Source organism: Crocodylus porosus, unplaced genomic scaffold, assembly GCF_001723895.1.
Source record: "Crocodylus porosus isolate Cpor-Errol unplaced genomic scaffold, CroPor_comp1, whole genome shotgun sequence".
Taxonomy (NCBI): Eukaryota; Metazoa; Chordata; order Crocodylia; family Crocodylidae; genus Crocodylus; species Crocodylus porosus.
Window position 1 is genome coordinate 58,573,210 of NW_017728950.1, and position 19,585 is coordinate 58,592,794.

General features: G+C 42.3%; 1 protein-coding gene across 1 annotated transcript in view; it reads left to right on the plus strand.

The window, feature by feature from the left end:
• The window catches only part of PLGRKT (plasminogen receptor with a C-terminal lysine), a 42,657-nt gene extending 23,434 nt beyond the window's left edge, over positions 1-19,223 (plus strand). The window contains exons 2-4 of the mRNA XM_019555332.1: positions 14,414-14,544; positions 15,910-16,019; positions 18,711-19,223. Of these exons, the coding sequence (XP_019410877.1) occupies positions 14,414-14,544; positions 15,910-16,019; positions 18,711-18,832 (363 nt within the window). The 3' untranslated portion in view covers positions 18,833-19,223. The remainder of the gene's footprint in view (positions 1-14,413; positions 14,545-15,909; positions 16,020-18,710) is intronic.
• The last annotated feature ends 362 nt before the right edge of the window (positions 19,224-19,585 follow it).

Below are 19,585 nucleotides of genomic sequence, written 5' to 3' on the forward strand. Positions count from 1 at the left end.
GCTTGATGCCTACCTGGCTGGACTCATCTGAGTCCAGTTTTTCTCCCACCCAGGCGGGGGGTCAGACTTGAAGATCTACGAGGTCCCTTCCGACCCGACTTCTATGATTCTGTGATTCTAAGTATACAGCAAGAATACCCAGTGAGGTTCAAGATGGAGAGGGAGATGGAATTCTAAAGAAGACTGAGGCATAGTGAGCTTTCTCTTTTACCCTTAAACCAGAGCTTGACAGCCTTTTTGGGCTGTGGGCTGAAGTGACCCAGTTTGGGTCAGAGGTAGGCAGGTGCTAGAACCGTCCTGCTGATACGCCTTTTTCCCCCACAGTGGCATGGAAAGAGCATCTGCAGCCGAAGCCCCCACCATGCTGAATGCTGCTGAAGCCCCACGTCTGTTGGCAGGATCAAATGGCTCCGTGACCTAGATCAAGCCAATGGCCAACTCCCACCTTTCACTGTCTCCTGCTTTTGTGAACATGTTCTTGGGAAATTTCTTTTTGTCCATAAGTTGCCATGATTATGGTACGAGACCTAACTCTGCAAGAAAATGGCTTAGAGGTTTATTAACTGTAATGGAAAACTGCAGACTGTGGGCTAGATATGGTAAAGGACCTGAGTATACCTGTTTAAGAATCACTCCAGAAGCATACAGGAGTGGGCAAAATGCAGCCTGCAGGCCGAATGCGGCCTGCCAGGCCATTCTATCCGGTCCGTGGGGCCCCTAAAACATTTAGAAAATTAGTATTTATCTGCCCCTGGCTAACTGTCATGCAAGGGCCGCATGACAGGCAGGGAAAACTTGTCAAAACTCAGTAAGTGTCCCTCCTCCCAAAATAATTGCCTGCCCCTGATATAGTAGCTATAAAAGACCTACAGCTGACTGGTGTTGAGTTCTCTTGTTACAGCATAAGAACCAGATGCAAGCTACTGTGCATGATCCAACTTGCAAGCCTGGGAAAGAGGCTGGGAAGGGGCAGTACTATTGGATATTATACTATGGGGAATCTACCTTAAATTTTATAACATCCAGGGAATTCTCCAGCTTGCGCTATGACTTGCTTCAACCCTTAGTCCAGCCCATCTAGAGGATGCAAAGTTTGTAGAAGTTCATTCTCACTCCCCATCATATGTTTGTATGGTCTGTACTGCATGTTCTTTGCTGTTCATCTAGAAGACACAGCACCAAAACGAAGCTGTTGTGTGGAAATTTCACCTTATGCACAGTCAAGCTGTAAGAGTCTGTCATTGCAAATGTATAGCATATGCTTTTTATCTGTTTGTTTTTTTTTTAAATAACTTTGATATTCATGTTGCTTCCAAGAGAACTTCTTCACTGAAGAGTTGCAAGTTTGATTAGTATCCAAATAGCACCTGTTTTATTTTGGTTATGTGATGAACTTTGGGGTTTTAAAAAAGCAGCTTTATAAGGAGCATCATTTTGCAGTGCAGTTCTAATGACTAGCTGCTTTGTGACAATTTATCGGACAGTTTATCTGCCAACATCTTTCTTCCAGTAAACTTTGAAGAAATACAGTATAAAAACTTACCTACACCTGTTTGTCTATTTGGGTTTTTTATTATTATTATTATTATTATTACTACTACTACTACTACTTGGTCTGGAATCCCAGTTTCTGCTACTAAACTGTCAGCGTTGCAGTTAAGTTCTATGGCAGGTTATAATCCTGTTCTTTCTTTTTATTTCTTTCCAGTTTATATACAGAAGTGGATAGCTCTTGATGTTTTCCATTTGTTTCCTTAAAGTTATTTTTTACAAACGGCTCATAATAACCTATTTTATACATCTAGGCTGTATTACAAGGGCAGGCAATTATTTTGAGCAGAGGGCCTCTTACCCAGTTTTAGCAGGCTGTCGAGGGCCACATGAGTTGCCCTGCCCTTTGACAGGTGCCCCATGCCCTGGTCACCATCTTGGGAGTAATGTCTTGGGACCAATGTCCCAAGGCCAGCACTGGTGGGGCCCAGAGCAGGGCACAGGCTGGCAGGGGTCCATGGAGCCGGGCTGGGCTGCACCAGCAGGAAGAGGGGGGAGCTGGCCCGGCTTCATAGAACCCCTGCCACCCACTTACCTGAGCTTGCCGCGCTGGGGCAGCCACGTGCTCCCAGCCCAGAAACCTCTGGCTGGGGCTTCCAGCTGCGGGGAGGGGGGGGCGAAGCTGGGTGGGCCCTGCTGTTGTTGGACCCCACTGGGCTTCCCCTGAGTCCTACTGTCCTTGGTTCCTGTCATTTTTTTTTTTTTTACAGGAACCAAGGGGAGAGAAATATTAATTTTCCAAACTTTTTTGGGGGGCCCCTGCGGTCCAGATAGAATAGCCTCGCGGGCCTGACCTGGCCCGCGGGCTGTATTTTGCCACCCCTGCTCTATTACCTGCCCTGCTGCAAACTTCTTCTGTCTTCAGAAAGTCAACAATGCCCAGCACTTTTAAAAAATTGTTCAAGAAATGTGGTGTGGTAGAGTATTGGGCTTCCAATCCAAAGACTGTAGGTTCAATCCCCATGTCCAGCACCTCTTATTCCTACATTTCTATTTTTCCCCACAGTCTCTTGTAGCTGAAAGGATTCCATAAGGACACAATTTCTGCATGCATTTGGGGATGTACATATGCAAAGTTCAGTGTTCATGTGGGTAACTGGGGTGATGCTAATATAAATCATATACACAATGTACATAAATAAAAGTTAGGCCTCCATTTCAGTTTGCCCTACACTGACTTACAAACAGGTGCAGTGGAGTATCCCCCTGACAGAATTGAATGAATCCTTTTTTGAAGGGAGCATAGAGGTAATGCCTAACTAGATCTTCACGTTTTAAAAGCTTAAACTTTCTTCTAAAAAGGGAACTTGAAGTGTGGATATATGTATGTGTTTCACCACTAATTTCTTGTGAGGGAGTCTAATCAATCTTTGTCTTCCTTAACACAGCTTGATAAGGCTGTTATCTTATTCTACTGGCACCCATAAGAAATTGTTGGTGCCTCTGCATCACTACAGCATTGGCTGCCCTCCAGTCATCCCTGTGCGTTACTCGTTTGTCTGGGGGAAATGGCATGAAATGGTTTTTCTTGCAGGAATATCATCAGGTTGAAAATAAAACTTGAAGCATACGGTGACTGCTATCCCAGAAGGACTTTGTGACATTCAGAACTGCTAGGAGCCTGTATGTGTACAGAGGAACTTGCACAAGCTGAGGGCTCATTCTGCTTTGACTCTCTTGCCTTTTGCTGCTTCTAGGGACTAGCAGTCCTTGGTAAATATTTTTGCCGCCTCCCTTACTGCTCCCAAAAGTGGTTCATATAAGGCTCAGATGCGTTTGACAAATATTGCTTTTAGGCTGTCTGTAAATGTGGCTCACAAGCTTTGCACAAAGCCAGTGAGCTTTGTCCTTTCCCATACCAAATAAATATTCAAGCACTACAGTAGAAAAGACTCATTCTGAATTTTTGGTAACTTCTAGCCTTACTACCAGTGTTATTGAAGCTGGGCAACCAGCAGACAACCATGTATTCTTTGTAAGTTGTCAGAGTTAATTAAATTTTACTACAGGTGAGAATTTCCTCCCACAAGATTTTAATCAATAAAATATAGGTACAAACAGTGGTTTGACATCACTGACAGACTGAGGAATAATCAATGGCAATGATAAGGATGGTTACCACTTCCTAATTTATTAACATTATCAGTTTCATAGGCACTGACCTTTTCCCCCTCCACCCCTGTTCCTCCCCCATCTGTCATGTTTCATTTTGTCAGATTTGATTTTCCTTTTCCTTTTACAGTAAACAGCTGGCATGTTTCAACCTTCAAATGGTTGACTTGGATAGAGGTTCTTTCCCTCATCCAGAGTACTAGCTGCTATGCAAATCAATATCCCAGTGGAAAAGGTCCCTTTTTACTTGGGTCCTTTGGAAGTGTTATGAAGTGTTTAATTTTATTTGCTATTAATACCTGTTTTTTAATTTGCAAGTTGCTGTTTTCAAAATTAAAGGTGCCATCATCTGAAAAACTTGAATCAAGATTTTACTATTCACTTTTAGTAAGCAATTTGGATATCTATCTTCTTGTTCCAACGATCAGAAGTTTCACTGTTTTTATGGAATTTTCCAAGGTGTGCTCATTATGTGCATGGCTCCTTTGTATATGTGAGCACAGCCAGTGTGGTGTTTTTTTCTCAGATGTTTCATAGTTGTATGCATGGGACAGAATTATTCTCCGTTAGCTGCTGTCATTCATTGTGATTCTGGGGTTACTTGCATGTTATACTAGGAATAAATGCAGTGATTTCAATTAAGTTGCTTTGAAAAAATGCAGTGAAAGAAGAATTGGAGCTATAATTTTGTTTTGTAGAAATGTGACCTAAAAAAACTAATTCAAGCTTAACTTAAAGTACCTCCTTTACAGAAAGTAGTTCAAGTGTGCAAGGAAGACCTTTTTCAGTGGAGATAAAGCTGTTTTTAGTGGAGATCTTTTCAGCACTTTGGAGTTCTGTAAGTTTATTTCCTGAAAACAGCTAGATGGTAAAATGTAATGCTACATACTTAGGATATAATTTAGATTGTAAAAATGAATTAGAGAAATAAAGAGGAAAAATAAAGATGGAAGGGGGAACCTCATATGTTACAGAGTTCTCTTCTCTTTTTTTGCAGGAACATAAGGGCCAATATAATTTTAGGAGAAGTACATAACACAGTCAACTAAGGACTTGCCTATGCATAACTTTTTTTTTTTTATTTCCATTGCTCTAACTCTGATATCCTTGGAAATAGAAACCAGTGTTGCAGCTCTCCCAGTCCTCACGGAAGAAAGATGTCTGGCCATACAATACTAATCCTTTCTTCCTAGCCTCACTTCGGGGCCAAGAGCTACAATTCAGATTTTGGTCAAGCTGATAATGTGAAAGCCAGAACCAGGGAAAAGAGAATGAATCTTGTCTGACTGGAGCTGGGGGTGGAACAGATTCTGATGGAACTACTGGAAGAGGAGGAACAGGGAGCACAAACTGCCAGGTGGCTGAGGTCTGTGGGGCTGATCAAAAGGTCTCAACCCTGCTGAAGGACCATTAGTTTCAAAATGAGGTTCCATGATGGAGTTTCTTTTGATTTTTACCTTTTTTAAAGAAACTTTGGAAACAACCCACAGGCTCCATTAAAAGAGCATTATGAAGATTTAAAACTGCAAGGTTAAGTGCTCTTAAGTTCTGAAATGTTAGAATTTAGCAAGGTTGCCAGGACAACCTTACTCCTACCTCTGTATGCACATACATTATGTCATGGTCTCTAATGACAAAATCCACCACTTTTTTCCAGAGGACTGCTGCCTGATCCATTGTACAGCATGGATTTGTTTGGGGGATGATCCTGGGTTACGCAGTAGAAGCAGTACCATAGCAAGGAAGTTTAGGGCGTGGGGCAAGCCCACAGCCCGCCTTCACCCCACACAGATCCAGGGGGAACATGCCCCACCCTCCCATGCTTTCCCAGGAGTGCACACAGCCGCAGGAATCCCTGTGCATCTCCCCTCACACACTCGCACCTTGCCTCTCCATCTTGCATCCTGCCCCAACTGGGCAGTGCCTGTTGGTGCCCCTTCGCTTTGGTGCAAGGGGCAGTCAACGCCCCAGCCACCCTTTGTTACGGTACTAAGTGGAAGTACTAAAAGCTGCTGAAGCCTTTCAAACGCCTGCTTCATTGACAGAAATTGGAAGGTGTAGTGAACGTGACTGGGGACTGCAGGGAAAGGAAGGAGGGTCTCGTAGTTGTGATGGTAGAATAATACTCTAAAGAACTGCGTCCTGTGCTTCCTTTGCCATAGAGGGTGATGTTCTTGTATGATGCTGAGTTACTTTGGAATAGTAACTAATTATGTGTTTACTATTGTCTGGCTCCCCAACTTGAGAGGCTTGGGGGGTGATTTGCAAAAGTGCTTAGCATTCACAAATTTAGGTGAAGTCAATGAGAGCTGTGTATGGATGTTTAAAAGGCTGCATACACTATGTAACACTAAGCACACAGGGAAAGAGCAAATTCTACATGTCTCATTTTAGTGGAAACTTTTGCCTCAGTTTGGCATTTAAAACGGAAATAATGCCATGCCTTCATTTCAGAAGGTTTTATCAAGATGAATTGGTGTTCGTGAGGACTGCACTGGAGAAGCTATGTTAATAATTCTCTCTTTACTTCAGGGTTGGTATAGACTGTAAATAAAGCATAAAGCTACTTACTGAACAGAAGACACCCATCAACTATTTGTACCTCACCCTGCCCACACGCCTTGCTCCTGCCCTCGTGAATGGAAAGGCCCAGCTCAGTCAGCGCACAGTTCTGGGCAGGGCTGTGGCTACCAGTGCTGCAGCTGCGGGGGGGGGACCTGCTCAGCTTCCCTGGCATCCAGTGGCTCCTTTCTGTCTCCCTGCTGCAGCACTCGCACCAGGCAGTATGTAGGGAAGTGGTGGGGGGGAGGGGGAGCTGCAGCTGGGTGGGAGCATGGCTGGCAGGAGCATGGAGCCTACCCCTTGGGGGGCAGCAGGAGTGTGTAACTTGGGTGGGTAGGGTGCAAGTTGGGGGGGGGGGTCCCCACACTTCCCCCTGCCACCCCTGTGGTTCCTGGTCCCTGCTGCTGGTGGCAGCAGCAGGCAGCAAGTGTTATGGCTCACACAGGCACTGCCCCCTGGCGGTACACAGCTCCAGCCAGCACTGCACTTGAGAGCAAGGAACACAGCCAGGCCAACCTGCCTCTATCGCATGGGGCTCCCTGCAGCACATGTGCAGTGCCTGGCACTCGGATGCAACTGGGGGAAGCCTGGTGCAATAGAGGTGGCTGTGTTCCCTTTGCCCTGCTGTCCAGGTTCTGGGACTCCTGGAAGTGAAGGGGAGCCCTGCCCCCTGCTTCCCTGTGGAGTCCCAGGACCTGCACAGCATGGAGCAGGGAAGGCATTTGGCTTCATCATGCAGGGCTTCCCTTGGTTGCGCGTGGATGCTGGGAGCTGCACATGTGCCATGAGGAACCTTGTGCAGTAGAGGCGGGTTGACCTGGCTGTGCTCCCTGCCCACAGCACCTGTGGGCCACAGGCACCCCAAGTGTCTGCTGCCTGCTGTTACTGCTGCTGCTAGCACCAGGGGCTCTGGACCATGGGGAGGGGGGAGATGTGGGGGTCCCCACACCTCTCCACCCTCCCATACCTTGCCCCCACAACCCCCCACATACCCTATGCCCACACTCTCTTTTTCACTCTCTCGCTACAAGAGTAAGACTTCATCTTTGAGTTGTTATGCAATCATTTCTACATAACTATGCAAACACAAATCATGACAAATTTTTTGTAATAAAATTAAAATATGTTATGGTAGATGTTTGACTTTTAGTACATGATTTGATTTGTTTTGTTTTTTTTTCTGGTTCCAAGATGGCAACCCTCCCCTCCCAAAAGGAGTACTCCCAGGAGCCAAGGAGAGGGATGTCTAGTAGCGGAGGTCAGGGGTTTGGGGGCAGGACTTCCAGTCGCAGGATGGTGACCAGGGGGCGGGGCATCTGTCAAGGGGCAGGGCTACCCTTGCGGCTCTCAACAGCTCACCAAAACTCATTAAGCAGCCCTCCAGCCAAAGTAATCGCTCACCCCTGCATTAGATCCTTAAAAAGAAAAACAAATCCACCTGCATATCTTTGCTAGTCACTGAGCCAGTTTTGGCATGATTCTCTTTCTCCCCAAAGGCTATGCACCAGCTTCTCCTATGGAGAAGGTGCTGCTTCAGGAATCTTTTGATAGAAACTCTTTATGACTGGTTGCTTGAGAGATTTGTCTCAGCATCAGCACTCTGAACCTCTATCTCTGATGGCAACTCCTATTTTATTTTATAATAAAAGCATGGTCTACAGTAGCTATTTCTTCAACATGTAATGTCTCTATTGATAATTGTTGTCCTTTTAATCTCTGGGAGTCCTGCAGACTCACTAGTTCTCTTGCAGGCTTCCTGCCTCTGATCTACATTAAAGAATCTGTTTTTGGTTGATTGGATTATTTTTTCCCTCCTGATTCCTTCTTTGTTTTTTCTAACTTCCATCTGATATTTTTATCTACCAAAGTTTATGGTCTTGATTTGTGCTACAGAATGTTGCCGGCATGGTTCTGTCAGCTAACTGTGTGTATCTAAAAACATGGAAACCCAATAGAGCTGTCAAAATCCACAGTGTAGATGCAGTAAAACCTAAATTTGGGGGGGCGCGAAAAGAAGGAATACTTTAATGCTCAGAAAATTGCCAAGTTTAACAAAGAGCCACTCAACTGGTATTTTTTGGCTTTTAATTTCAAAAAGTGCTGCCACTTCTCTCTCCTGGTGCTCATGAGTTGTTTTGGGGACCTGATTGGAGAAGCAGTACCTTTTGAAATAAAACCCTTGGCTATCAGATGAAGCAGAGGCACCCATCTTGCAGCATGAGTGCTACAAGTGGCATTGGCAGCCTGTGTGCAAGACACACAAATGATTAGGGAGGGCCAGGCAGTGTGACAGCAGATGAGGTAAGGAAGCAGAAGGCAGAGCAGGAGACTGGGCAGGGGCCACAGAGGAGGGAACAGAAAGCAGTGCAGCAGATCAGGCAGAGAAAAGGGTTCGGGGCTGTGGAGCTAACTTCTGGCATGCTTGCCAAAATGGTTGGCTCCCCTGCTGGAGCACCTGGGAGGTCCTGCACAATTGTTTGCAGCTGTATATGTTCACTGGCTAGTTTACAAACCTTCACTATTGCCGGGGCCAAGGAACACAGTGAAGAATCCTAGATCTGGTACACAGCTGTGCTGACCGTGTGGCTGTGTCTGGTTGGCTCATGTCACTCCAGTGGCTGTTGTAATTATGCCAATAGAAAAGATCGTTATGTCAGTATGTATCTTTACTCCTGGACTATGCTAGCAGTGACTCTGTAGTATAGATAAGCCATCAGATTGGCTTTATGCTAGGGTTTGTTTTTTATTTCCTGAAGAATATCTGTTTAACTTGAATATCCTAGACCTTGATTATTAACCATACTGACTCTCTTTTTTCTTTTTCTTTTTTCCTCTTACTGCTGCCTTTTTGTGCTTGGTATGAGATGCTAATTGAAGGCATCCATAAGAGCCTGAACTGCTAGAAGGGGAAATTGGATACATTTGTGTTTTGTTCCTCACCATTTATGTAGCAGAAAAATATGCAATGAAATACCTTTCCACTAAAAAATTCCAATAGAAGTCATTAAAGTAAGAAGAACTTACAAATCTTTGATTAAAATAACATAAATTTCCAAAACAGTGTTTTTAATGCTGTCAGTGGTTTTTGGAGGTATTTTCTACTTGGTTAAATAAAACTAACTTTTAAGAAAAGCTGTGAATTTTGGTGGTGCTGAGAATAGTTAGGATTAAGAACTGAGATTCTCTGGCTTCCAACTCTGATGCTGACTAATTGTTAGACCTTGGTTGGACAAGTAGCTTGCACTCTGGCTCATTTTATCTATTTATTGTATGTTGTGTTGTGTTCGTTTAGGGATATGTTTTGAGATTAGTTGAGGGAGCTATGCATTCTGGGACGATTCTGGCTTTGCTTGTCCTGTGTTTTCCCTTTTAAGGGGAAGACTGAAGTCAAAATAACCCTGAATTTGTCCTGGAAAGACTCCTTTCTTTGGCTGCTCTAGATCTTAATAGATTGTTCCTTCCATTTTATTCTCGTAGGCAGGACTTTCCTACTGCTGAAATGTTGCCGTTGCATGGCTTCTGTGTATGAATAGTGAAAGTTCACGGAATAACTAAACAGACTTGTGGCTTGTAAAAATGATGGTGAGAACTTCTGGAGTTAGAATAGCTTGTCACAAGACTGGACTCATTCAGAGATACTAGGGTACAAAAATGTGGTGCATACAGTGCTGATATATATTTTACTAGTTCTTTTGCCTAATACAGAGCTACCTAATGCAAATAATATTTACTGAGAAAATAATGAGTAATGGCCTGCATTCATTACTGGTAAATGGTAATTGAAGTCAATGAAGTTATATCAAAGACAAATTTGGGCAAATGTCTCTATCTTTTTCAGCTGCTGTTTCTAAGTCCTTTTAATTGTTTTCATAGTGGACATCTGTTCAGCTGGCTTTCATTAAGCATTTTAAATCTTTCTTGTTATGTTGTTCATAGCTGTCGATGAAAGGCAAACCCTTTATGAACTCTGAAGTAAGGTGAAATGTATCAGTGAGAATGAAATAATCTATTTTTACACATCATCAAGTAAATGTGTGAAAATGACTAACTTGCAATTTAAAAGAAACTGCAATTTAACCTTTTTTACATGCTTGTAAGAAAAAGGTGTTCTAGGCCTTAGGAAGTTGACAGTATCTTTAAATGTACATGGCTTCTCTTGGAAGATGGCAAATTTCCTTTTGTTAGTATGTGTGTTTGTATATCTATGACATCTGGTCAAATATATATTGTATCTCACAGATTCTTGTTGGATTTAGGACAGACTGGTTTACAGATCACAAGTTTTCAAAAGGAAAAAGTGTGTGTATGTGTGTTTCTTTTTGAAAACATGTGGTCTGTAAACCAGTCTGTCCTGAATCCAACAGGAGTCTGGCTTCACTGGGCTTTGGATAAGGCCCTTTAGACGGAAATGAATGTGAAGATACAAATTTGTATCTTCACATTCTTATTTTTTTCTGTCTAAGGGGTATACGCATTACTCTCAGATATCCTTTCTCAGTTAAAGTTTCTGTTGATTTTACTGAGTATTTTTTGTTTATGTTGGGTTTTTGGTGCCAGAGTTAAGGAGCATAGAATCTGGCCCCCATAACTTATTCAGGTGTTGCCTATATACGGTGAAGTCAAACTGAACCAGTATAAGGAATTCAGTTAACATTAAGTGAATTTTTACTTTAATCTTGCTTTTCTTTATCAGCATCCTTTAGAAACCTGCTTCCAGGTAACCACAGCATGAGCTCTAAGATGCATCCCCACCCTGCCTTTTGCCTGACTTCAGAGTAACATGGCTAACAGCCTCTGTCTGCTTATGATTTTCTGATGAGGCTTAATGATGGTAGTGTTGTTTCTACCTCATTCTGTGATGTTCTAAACTGCCTTGAAAGGTTTATATATATAACTAGCAAACAAAAAGCACCATTGTCCTTGTCGCACCTGTGTGCAAACTACCCACGTAAGCAAATGGCAGGGAACTAGAAGTTATTAAATTGATATTGCCTATCATTATTTTTGTCTTGGTCACTTCAGCCCTCAACAATTTACTAAACATCTGGTATGTTAAGAACCACAATGGGACTAATTAACAAGGAGTATTGTTTTTACCTTAGACTTTGCCAATGTCTCTTGGGTGTCTAAATGAAATATAATTATTTTGCTATTTTCTTAAGAGTCTTGTGAGATGCTACATAATTACCTCTTCTGAAACTCAAGTGACCTGAAAATTATGCATGTTAGGAAATTAGTGGTTGCTGCTCATATTTATAATATTGATGATATTTATAATAGCTATATTTGGAGGTTAGAGATCCAGATGAAGAGACTCAAATGAAGCAGTTTTGTGAAACTAAGATGAATGTTGTTTTCCTATTCTGTACAATTGCATTTGATAATATATGACCCTTATTGTTTTGTCTAAAAACGAATTCTATGAGGTACCTAAGCAGTCTACAAATAAGACGTCAACCTTAGCCCAGTCTGAAAAAGTAGTCGGTTAAGTTTTAAATTGGTCAGGCTAAATCAGTAGCAGTTGATGTTTAAATGTGTGGAAAACTTTTTAAAAGGTTGTTATAAGGTATGAAACAACTTCATTTGCATAAGACTCGGGGTCACTCCTGTTGTGCTGCAGCCAGGGGCTGCTGGGAGCAGCTGCACAGAATGTTGGACTTGATGGCAGTGACCAGGTCCCTGCACCTGGCTCCCCCAACCTCCCCGACTCCTAGGTTTCCCTGCCAGCCAGAGGACTCTAGCTACAGGGAGCCAACTGCACAGAGTGCTGGGCTAGGCCAGGGATGGTGGCGGCAGCAGACAGTCTCCCTGCCTAATGCTTGATGCAGGCCAGCCAGGGACCCCCAGAGGCAGGGAGCAGGTGCTAGAAGAGGGGACAGCTCACAGCCATCTTTGGCCAGGACCGGCACCCTGTACAATTGCTCATCAAAGCCTCAGCTGCTACAAGACATGAGCTGCCCTGAGGTTTCCACTGCCCCTGGGTCAGCAGGTATACATCCTGTTCCCCTCCCCTCTCCCCCCCCCACTTCTATACCCAGAAGGCAACCTTGGGCAAGCCCTGCTGGAGGAGGGGAGGGGATTTGCTGCTGAGCACTGGAGGGGTGAGGATGCCTGGTGGGGATAGAGGCTGCAGCAAGTCCTATTATGCTGGACATATCTCCTACCCTGTCCTCTGCCCCCTTTTTTTGTTGTTGTTGAAATCCTAGATCTGCCTCTGAAGATGCATAATATGGGAATTACTATTCTTTTTCTCTTAGCTCTGTTCTTTTTTTGCTGTTGTTATAAGTTCTTAGAAATGTTTTTTTCTTTTGCAGAAGGCATTCTGTTTGAAATGGCAAATAAGGAATTCTAATCTTCCATACCAACTGCAAATATAATGGGAAGTAATACATTCCTAATTTGTTAGCTGCCTAGTGATACTTTGATTTCCATCTGCATATTATTGGAAAACTGGTTGCATCTGCTTATAGACAAAAGGGCTTTGTACTTCTTGATATTTACAGTATTCTGTACTGAAAAGAGAATAAACTGCACAGTGGGTATGTCTACATGAGATGCTTTACTGCACAGTAGAATAATCTACTTCACAGTACATCATCACCATCTACATGTGCTCACAATTACTGTGCAGTAAATACATGTAGTAAACTAACTGCACAGTAGATAATGCACAGTCTGTGCACATGTAGATGCTGACCAGAAACAAATTTGCTTGTGGTCAGCCCCAACACTAGGGGGCCACAAGGGACCAAGAACTTCCTGAGTTCTGGTACTACTTATTTCCTGGCTTCCGCCAGGAGTTGGGAGTTGAGTAGTGCTGAGACGGGGTCCTTGTGCAGCCCAGAGGTGGCTAGGAGCTGCCCTGGAAGTGGGAGATTTCCTAGCCAGCCTCAAGCTACTTGGAGAAATCCAGACAGCTCTGGGCTATGTGGGGGAGCTGCCCCAGTAGTGGGACAGCTCTGAGCCAGCCCCTGGTTGTGTGGGGAAGCCCCACTGAGCCTGCTGGGAGCCAGAAGAGCTCTGCAATGGCAGCTATCTCATGGTTCCCTGCATATCGGGACCCCACCCAATATGCATGGGACCAGGAGACAACTGCTGCTGCAGCTAGCAGAGCTGTCCTCACCCCATGTGCATGGAAGCCAGCCTGTATGGTCCCTGCCAGCCCCTGGACTAGGTGCAGGGGCCAGAGTATAGGGTTGGTGCAGTTCTGTACTGATCTATTCCCAATGGGAGCAGATTTACTCTCAACAGGGAGCGGGTGTAGACATGCTTCCCGGGAAGACTTACCGCATGGTATTTTACTGCTCAGTAAGAAAGTTTTTTATAGCATTATTTGCATGTGTAGATGTGCCCAGTGTTGAGAAATATTGTCTTATCTAATAAGTGTGTCTATGCAATAACTTCTAGTGTTTAATGAAAAGCCAATATTATGTGTATTTTTGTAAACATACCGAAGTAAGAAAACTTGCACATTCTACTCTGACATGCATAATATGATACAAACATAAATTATTGCCATGTTTGTTTTAATGTTAACTGCAAAACAATTTTCAAATAGATTTGAGTATATAATAACTGGTATCTTTAGCAGCTGGGAAAGTGTAATTTTTTGCTTTTAGTAGGTACTTTGGTCTCTCTAAGCTAATTATTGTTTGCTAATCTTTGTTGTTTGTGGAAAAATTAGGATTCCCCAAGAAGGCACAGTACTGGTAATGCCAGCTCCTAATGGCAAATCTCTGTAGGCCATAGCCGTAGGTGTCCTGCATAAAGTGGAGCAGCAGCTGAACTATTGTAATGTCTGGTTAGCCTGGGACCAGCATGGAGAGAGCACAAAGAGCATGGAACCTTTACAGAATCCTGGCTGCAGCTGAGAAGCTGGGGCCTTTTAGGTGGTTTCCAAAACACAGGGCAGGTATTCTATATACTGCTTGGTTTTATTTTATTTTTCCTTCCTCACTAGCAGTAAACATATGTTCTTAGTGAATATTCTAAATGCAACAGTCCTTTACCCTAGGTATACTGGTAACAACTTTCCTTTTTAATAATGCAAATTATTGTTAAAGTATCTGTCACCCTTGCCTTGAAAGAGATGAAGACCCAATGCTGAATGAAAGGACTACTTAAACTTTCAAATCAATTCATGATTTAAATTAAATTAAATTCTTCTTTTCTCTCTCCCTACTCTCAGCTGGAAAGACAGATACTGATGCAGAGTCAAATGAGGGAGAGGCAAATGGCTATGCAGATTGCTTGGACACGGGAATTCCTCAAGTACTTTGGGCTATTTTTTGGACTAGCTGCTGTTGGTTTAACCACTGGGTAAGTTCATTATCAGAAAATGTCATATCAATTGTTTTGCAGTGGTGTTTCCACAGTACTGAATCCTTTCTCTTGATTGTTTATACGTAGTTGCTTTGTGAAGGGTTTATTTCTGTTTTGAGGTTAATTAAGTCCTATCTTTATTTCTAGCTTTTCCTGGGTTTTGGCTAGGCTATGACACCACTGCAGACTGTCATAGTACCAAGGTAGCTACGCTAGCATGAATACTGAAGGCAGTCTAGCTGTACAGCACAAATGTCTGTGTACTTCCCAGCAGGGTATGTCAGCCTATGCAGATTTCGGTGCTGCCACAGCTAAACTACTTCCAGAACCTGCACTAGCTCACTTACGGTCAGCTATAATAGATGACTAGCAGTGAAGACGTTTGAGTCATGTTTGATGACTTCTAATAGTCAAAATAAGTCTTATTTATTGTTAGAACTGTAGAACAAAAACTGCTACATATCTCCATAGTAGAGCTGGATTCTTATAATAATTTTAGCATTTGGCTAGAACAAAGAATTGAATAGCCTGTTAGTGTAACCCTCACTGTTCTGCTTTGAAATGGGTGGTAGTAGTAGTATTTATCCCTGTTTTATTGGAAGAGATGGAGCCACAGGAGAAGTGACTTGCACAGCACTATGCAGTGAATTATTTCCAGAACTAGGATTAGAATTAAGAACTCCTAGCATTTGAACCCTGTTACCCTAGACCAGTCTCTCTCCTGACTCGATTCTACCTAATCTCAGTATCAGAATTATCGTTGAAAGTCTGAGGGTGGATCTAGACATTATTCTAGTTGCAGCATAGCTTTTATTATTCCAGTTGCAGCAGCACGATGAAGACATTGTGCCAACCTGCATAGGGCAAGCTGTTTGAAGGAGGGGGGAAAAAGGCATAACAGCTTGTGGTGCTGCTGCTGCTGCTGACCAGTTGGAGAGCTCCCTCTGGTCAGCAGCACCACTGAAGAAATTAGATGCCTCTACTAAGAAGCCATCCCCCAGGACCCCTGAGGTCTCCCCAGCAGCAGCAAGATGGTGGACAGAAGTGGGGATATCCTGCCATGTGTGCAAGGAGCAGGGAACACCCCAGGTCTCCTGGGCAGCAGCAAGCTTGGGGGTGGAGGGAAGGAGGAATGGGGCCTAACTAACATACATACTGGGCCAGTTAGCAACACTTTCAGCTGCTCTGAAGCCTGAAAGACCTTAAAGTGAAAGTACTTTTTGAAAATAAATATTCTTCAAATTGTATATGAAATGTAATTCATTCCATCTGTAGCCCAGCTAAATAGCTCTTTTGTAAGAGCATTGGCAGTCTAAAAAACTTCTAAAAGAAGATTTCTTTTTCATTCTTATTTATTAACAGAGCAATGAAAAAGAAGAAGCCAGGACTTTTACTTCCAATAGTTCCTTTAAGCTTTATACTTGCCTACCAGTATGATATGGGATATGGGACTCTTCTGCAAAGAATGAAAGGTATGTGTGTGGAAATGTAAGACATGTAACAAAGTCTTGTACCCTTCAGACTATCTTTGTTCAGGACTGCATTGACCATGCCAGGCCCTTTTTTTGAACAATCTGGGAATATGACTCCTTTTGCCTTCATGGGCAGTTGCCTTTTGCTCATTTCTTTACTCCCATTTCTGTCTCCCTCAAAGTAAGAAATCAGTTTCCTTCTCTTCCATTTTTCTCTGCTGTGAGTATTTAATACTAACAGCTCTCACTTCCAACTGAGGCTGCCTCAAGTAAAAATTAAGGTTCTTGGGGAGAGGGAATCAAAATAAAATAAGAGTATTTATTGACTACTTTAAAAAGTAGACATAGGTTGACTGAGTTGTATCCTTCTTTGGTTTTAAAATTCCAAAACCAATATCAGTCTATGCATGTGTGAGACAGGCTGCTACTCTTTTCCAATTAATTATCCTGACTCCTGTGTTTCTTACAAAAATACCTGGTGATAACACAATCAAAAGTTGAAAGAAATGTGCACAGCTAGCATTAACATGGCATATGCTTGGCCTTGGTTTTCTTGTTTGTTTGTTTTTACACTAAAAGGAAAGTTATTAATGAGCTATTCAGACCTAGATCCCAGAATGATTTTTAGGATAAGCAGTCTTTAAACCTGTTAAATGATCAGTTCAGATAACTATCTGGTAAGGACTAATCTGAAGGAAATAGATTCAGCTAAAATTTCAAATGCAAAACACTCAGTCATAAGTTGCATTGTACATATTTGATTGCGCATAAACTATGTTAAAAAGAACATGATTATCGTTGCATCCAGAACTCAAGTCTGAAGAAATGCAGCCTTAATTCTTCCGCTTTGTATGTCTGGTATTCTGATAGCATTTCATTATATGATCACATGCTATTTTTTCCCCCATAGGCCCCCTCCCTCCCTTCCTCAGTTCAAGTGTGGGCAGTGTTGAGTTATGAGCAGCTATTTGCTATTTTGTTTTCTGTTTATTGTCTTATGTGTGACCTCATGTTAGTTAGTTAGTTTGTTTGTTGCACGTTCTTAAAACCCTGTCATTAACATGGAATTACTGCATACCTACAGGCTTTTATAGAGCACTGGCCTAGAGCCCACAATGGGCAACCTGCACAAAATGGGGGGAGGGGCATGGCCCCTAGCTGGGCAGCTCCTGCCCCTACCCCACTCCCCATTCCCTGCCTCCTTCCCTGTGGGGGCCTCAATCTGTTCCCCTCCATACCCCGTCCCTCCCCCACAGGCTTACTTGCAGGGTGATGCTATCCACACTGCCTGGCTGCATGCCTGTAAATCAGCTATCGGATTGGTATATATGGCAGGTTAATAATCAGCTATCAGTATTGGCCAAGAAAATCTTTATTAGTGTACCCCTAATTTGGACCACAACTAGAGTAAATGAAAATGTGAATGAGGCAGAATGTCTATGAAGAAAATAGTATGAGATCAAGTAATTAAATAATGTAACATTGCATAAACTCATGGGGGAATAGATTATCGTTCTACAGTCATTTCTTAATGTTTTCACTTTTTGACTTTTTAAATCATAATAATTTTTTTTTCATCATGTATCCAATGTCCTGGGTTTTCAAAAAAACAAACTGGGAAAAATAATAATCATAGGCATCATACTGATATCTGGATAGTTCCTTAGTGGTACTGGAAGATACCACTAGAGCCAAGAGAGGGCCCACACTAAAAAGAAATTAGACGGGTTGCCAGTGCACTGCACAGATATTTGCTGACAACGGGGGAATGGTAAAACATAGGAATCTTGGTATCCATTCAAGGGTTTGTGAACAAGTGGGCATAGGCTCTTCTGCCCATTCCATTGCTAAGCTTTACCCTTTCTGTATTCCCTTCCTATCTAATCTCTGTTCAGATATCTGCCCATTATTTTTGCCCAGTCAATCCTAGCCTTCACTTCTTGGTTTTCTCATTCCAGACTCCTTGCCCAGCAAATCCTATTCTTACCTCTCTTGATATCCCTTTCTTACCTCACCCCCAACTTGTGGTCTCTCTTTGCCATGCTATCAGTACTTTCTAAGTTTTTTGGCTCTTTGTCCCTGGTTGAAATTCTTGTTTGGAAAATTTCAGCTGAAATTTTAGGAGGAAGACACGTGGTGTATCATTTGGCCCATCGGATTGGTCTGGCAGAGTTAGAAGTAGCTGAAAATAGGGTCTTAAAATGGAAAGTAGTGTTTCAGTAACTAATGGCAAATGCCCATGTCTGTGATAGGAGTAGAGAACACTGGTGGCATTGTTAAATAAACCCAGGGCTCCCCATCAGTTTTTTTTGGCTGCTTGCCACCCCCTCCCCACTGCCACCACCAGCTTCTTCATGTCAGAGGACCCCAAAATTACTTCGTTCAGGGGGCCCCAAAAACTTGTGGGCCAGCCCCAAATGAACCCCTCACTTATGAATGTGTAGAAGGGCTGTGGCCCAGTGAATGATCATTGTACACAAAATTGGTTTTATTTGAAAATTGCTGTTAGTTTCTGAAACATCCTTGTACGTTACTAATTTGAACTAATATGTTCTTTAGTTAATCTCCGTCAAACAAGATTAACCATATTCAGGTTTTCATCTTTTTTTTTTTTTTTTTTTTTATTGCTTTTACAACAGTGGGTTATTAGATGCACTTCCATCTCATATCTTCTTTTTTCTTAAATTAAAGGTGAAGCAGAGAAAATACTTGACACGGATAGTACTCTCCTAGAATTGCCAAAAGGACCCATCACTTTTGAAGGCCTGGAAAAAGCCAGAAGGGCTCAGAGCAAGTTCTTTGTTGAGAAATAGGAGTATTTATAACAAATCAAGTATTCAAAGCACAAAATTGTTTGTTTGTTTATAATCATGTTTGATTTAACATGTCAGATTATTAAAAGTTTCAGAGAATGTAATCAGCTTTTATAAAATAAAACTACTTTAATGGCTGTTTTCTAAGGTAATGGTTTTATCATATTTTCTGTATTTTTGCAAATGTCTGTAATTAGTCACTTTTTGTTCATCTCCTAACATTAAACATTGAATTCCTACTTTTCACTCTTTTGCAGTCAAATGTATACACTAATAAAAAGTACCTCTTTCACTCTACAGTAAGAGGTTAAGAAATGGGTATAAACAGTGTTCCATATTTTCTGAATTTAGGGATCTACAAGTCATCACCTCTCTATATTTAGACATCTGTATAAATAAGTACCCTGAGTTTTCAGTCTTGCTAACACCTAGAACTACAGCTGAAGCCTATGAGAACTTCATGTACTTGGTGGTTTTAATAAGCACTCTTTTTTTTACTGTTAAACTGTAGTCACACAAACTTGTCAGCCTGTTACTAAGGAAGGAAATATTAAATTCATGGTTGAGCAGCTAGAAAAGTTGTTTTCCACTACTATAAGTTCTAATGGGTTTTTCAAACACTGTTGAACTGAATTCAGTTTGGTTTTTGTTGGGGTTTTTTTAATGGGCCACATACTGCCATAAAGTATATTGAGAACAACCATAAGGCTGACAAATACAGTTTTTAATTACATATTTTAATATTTGAAAAAA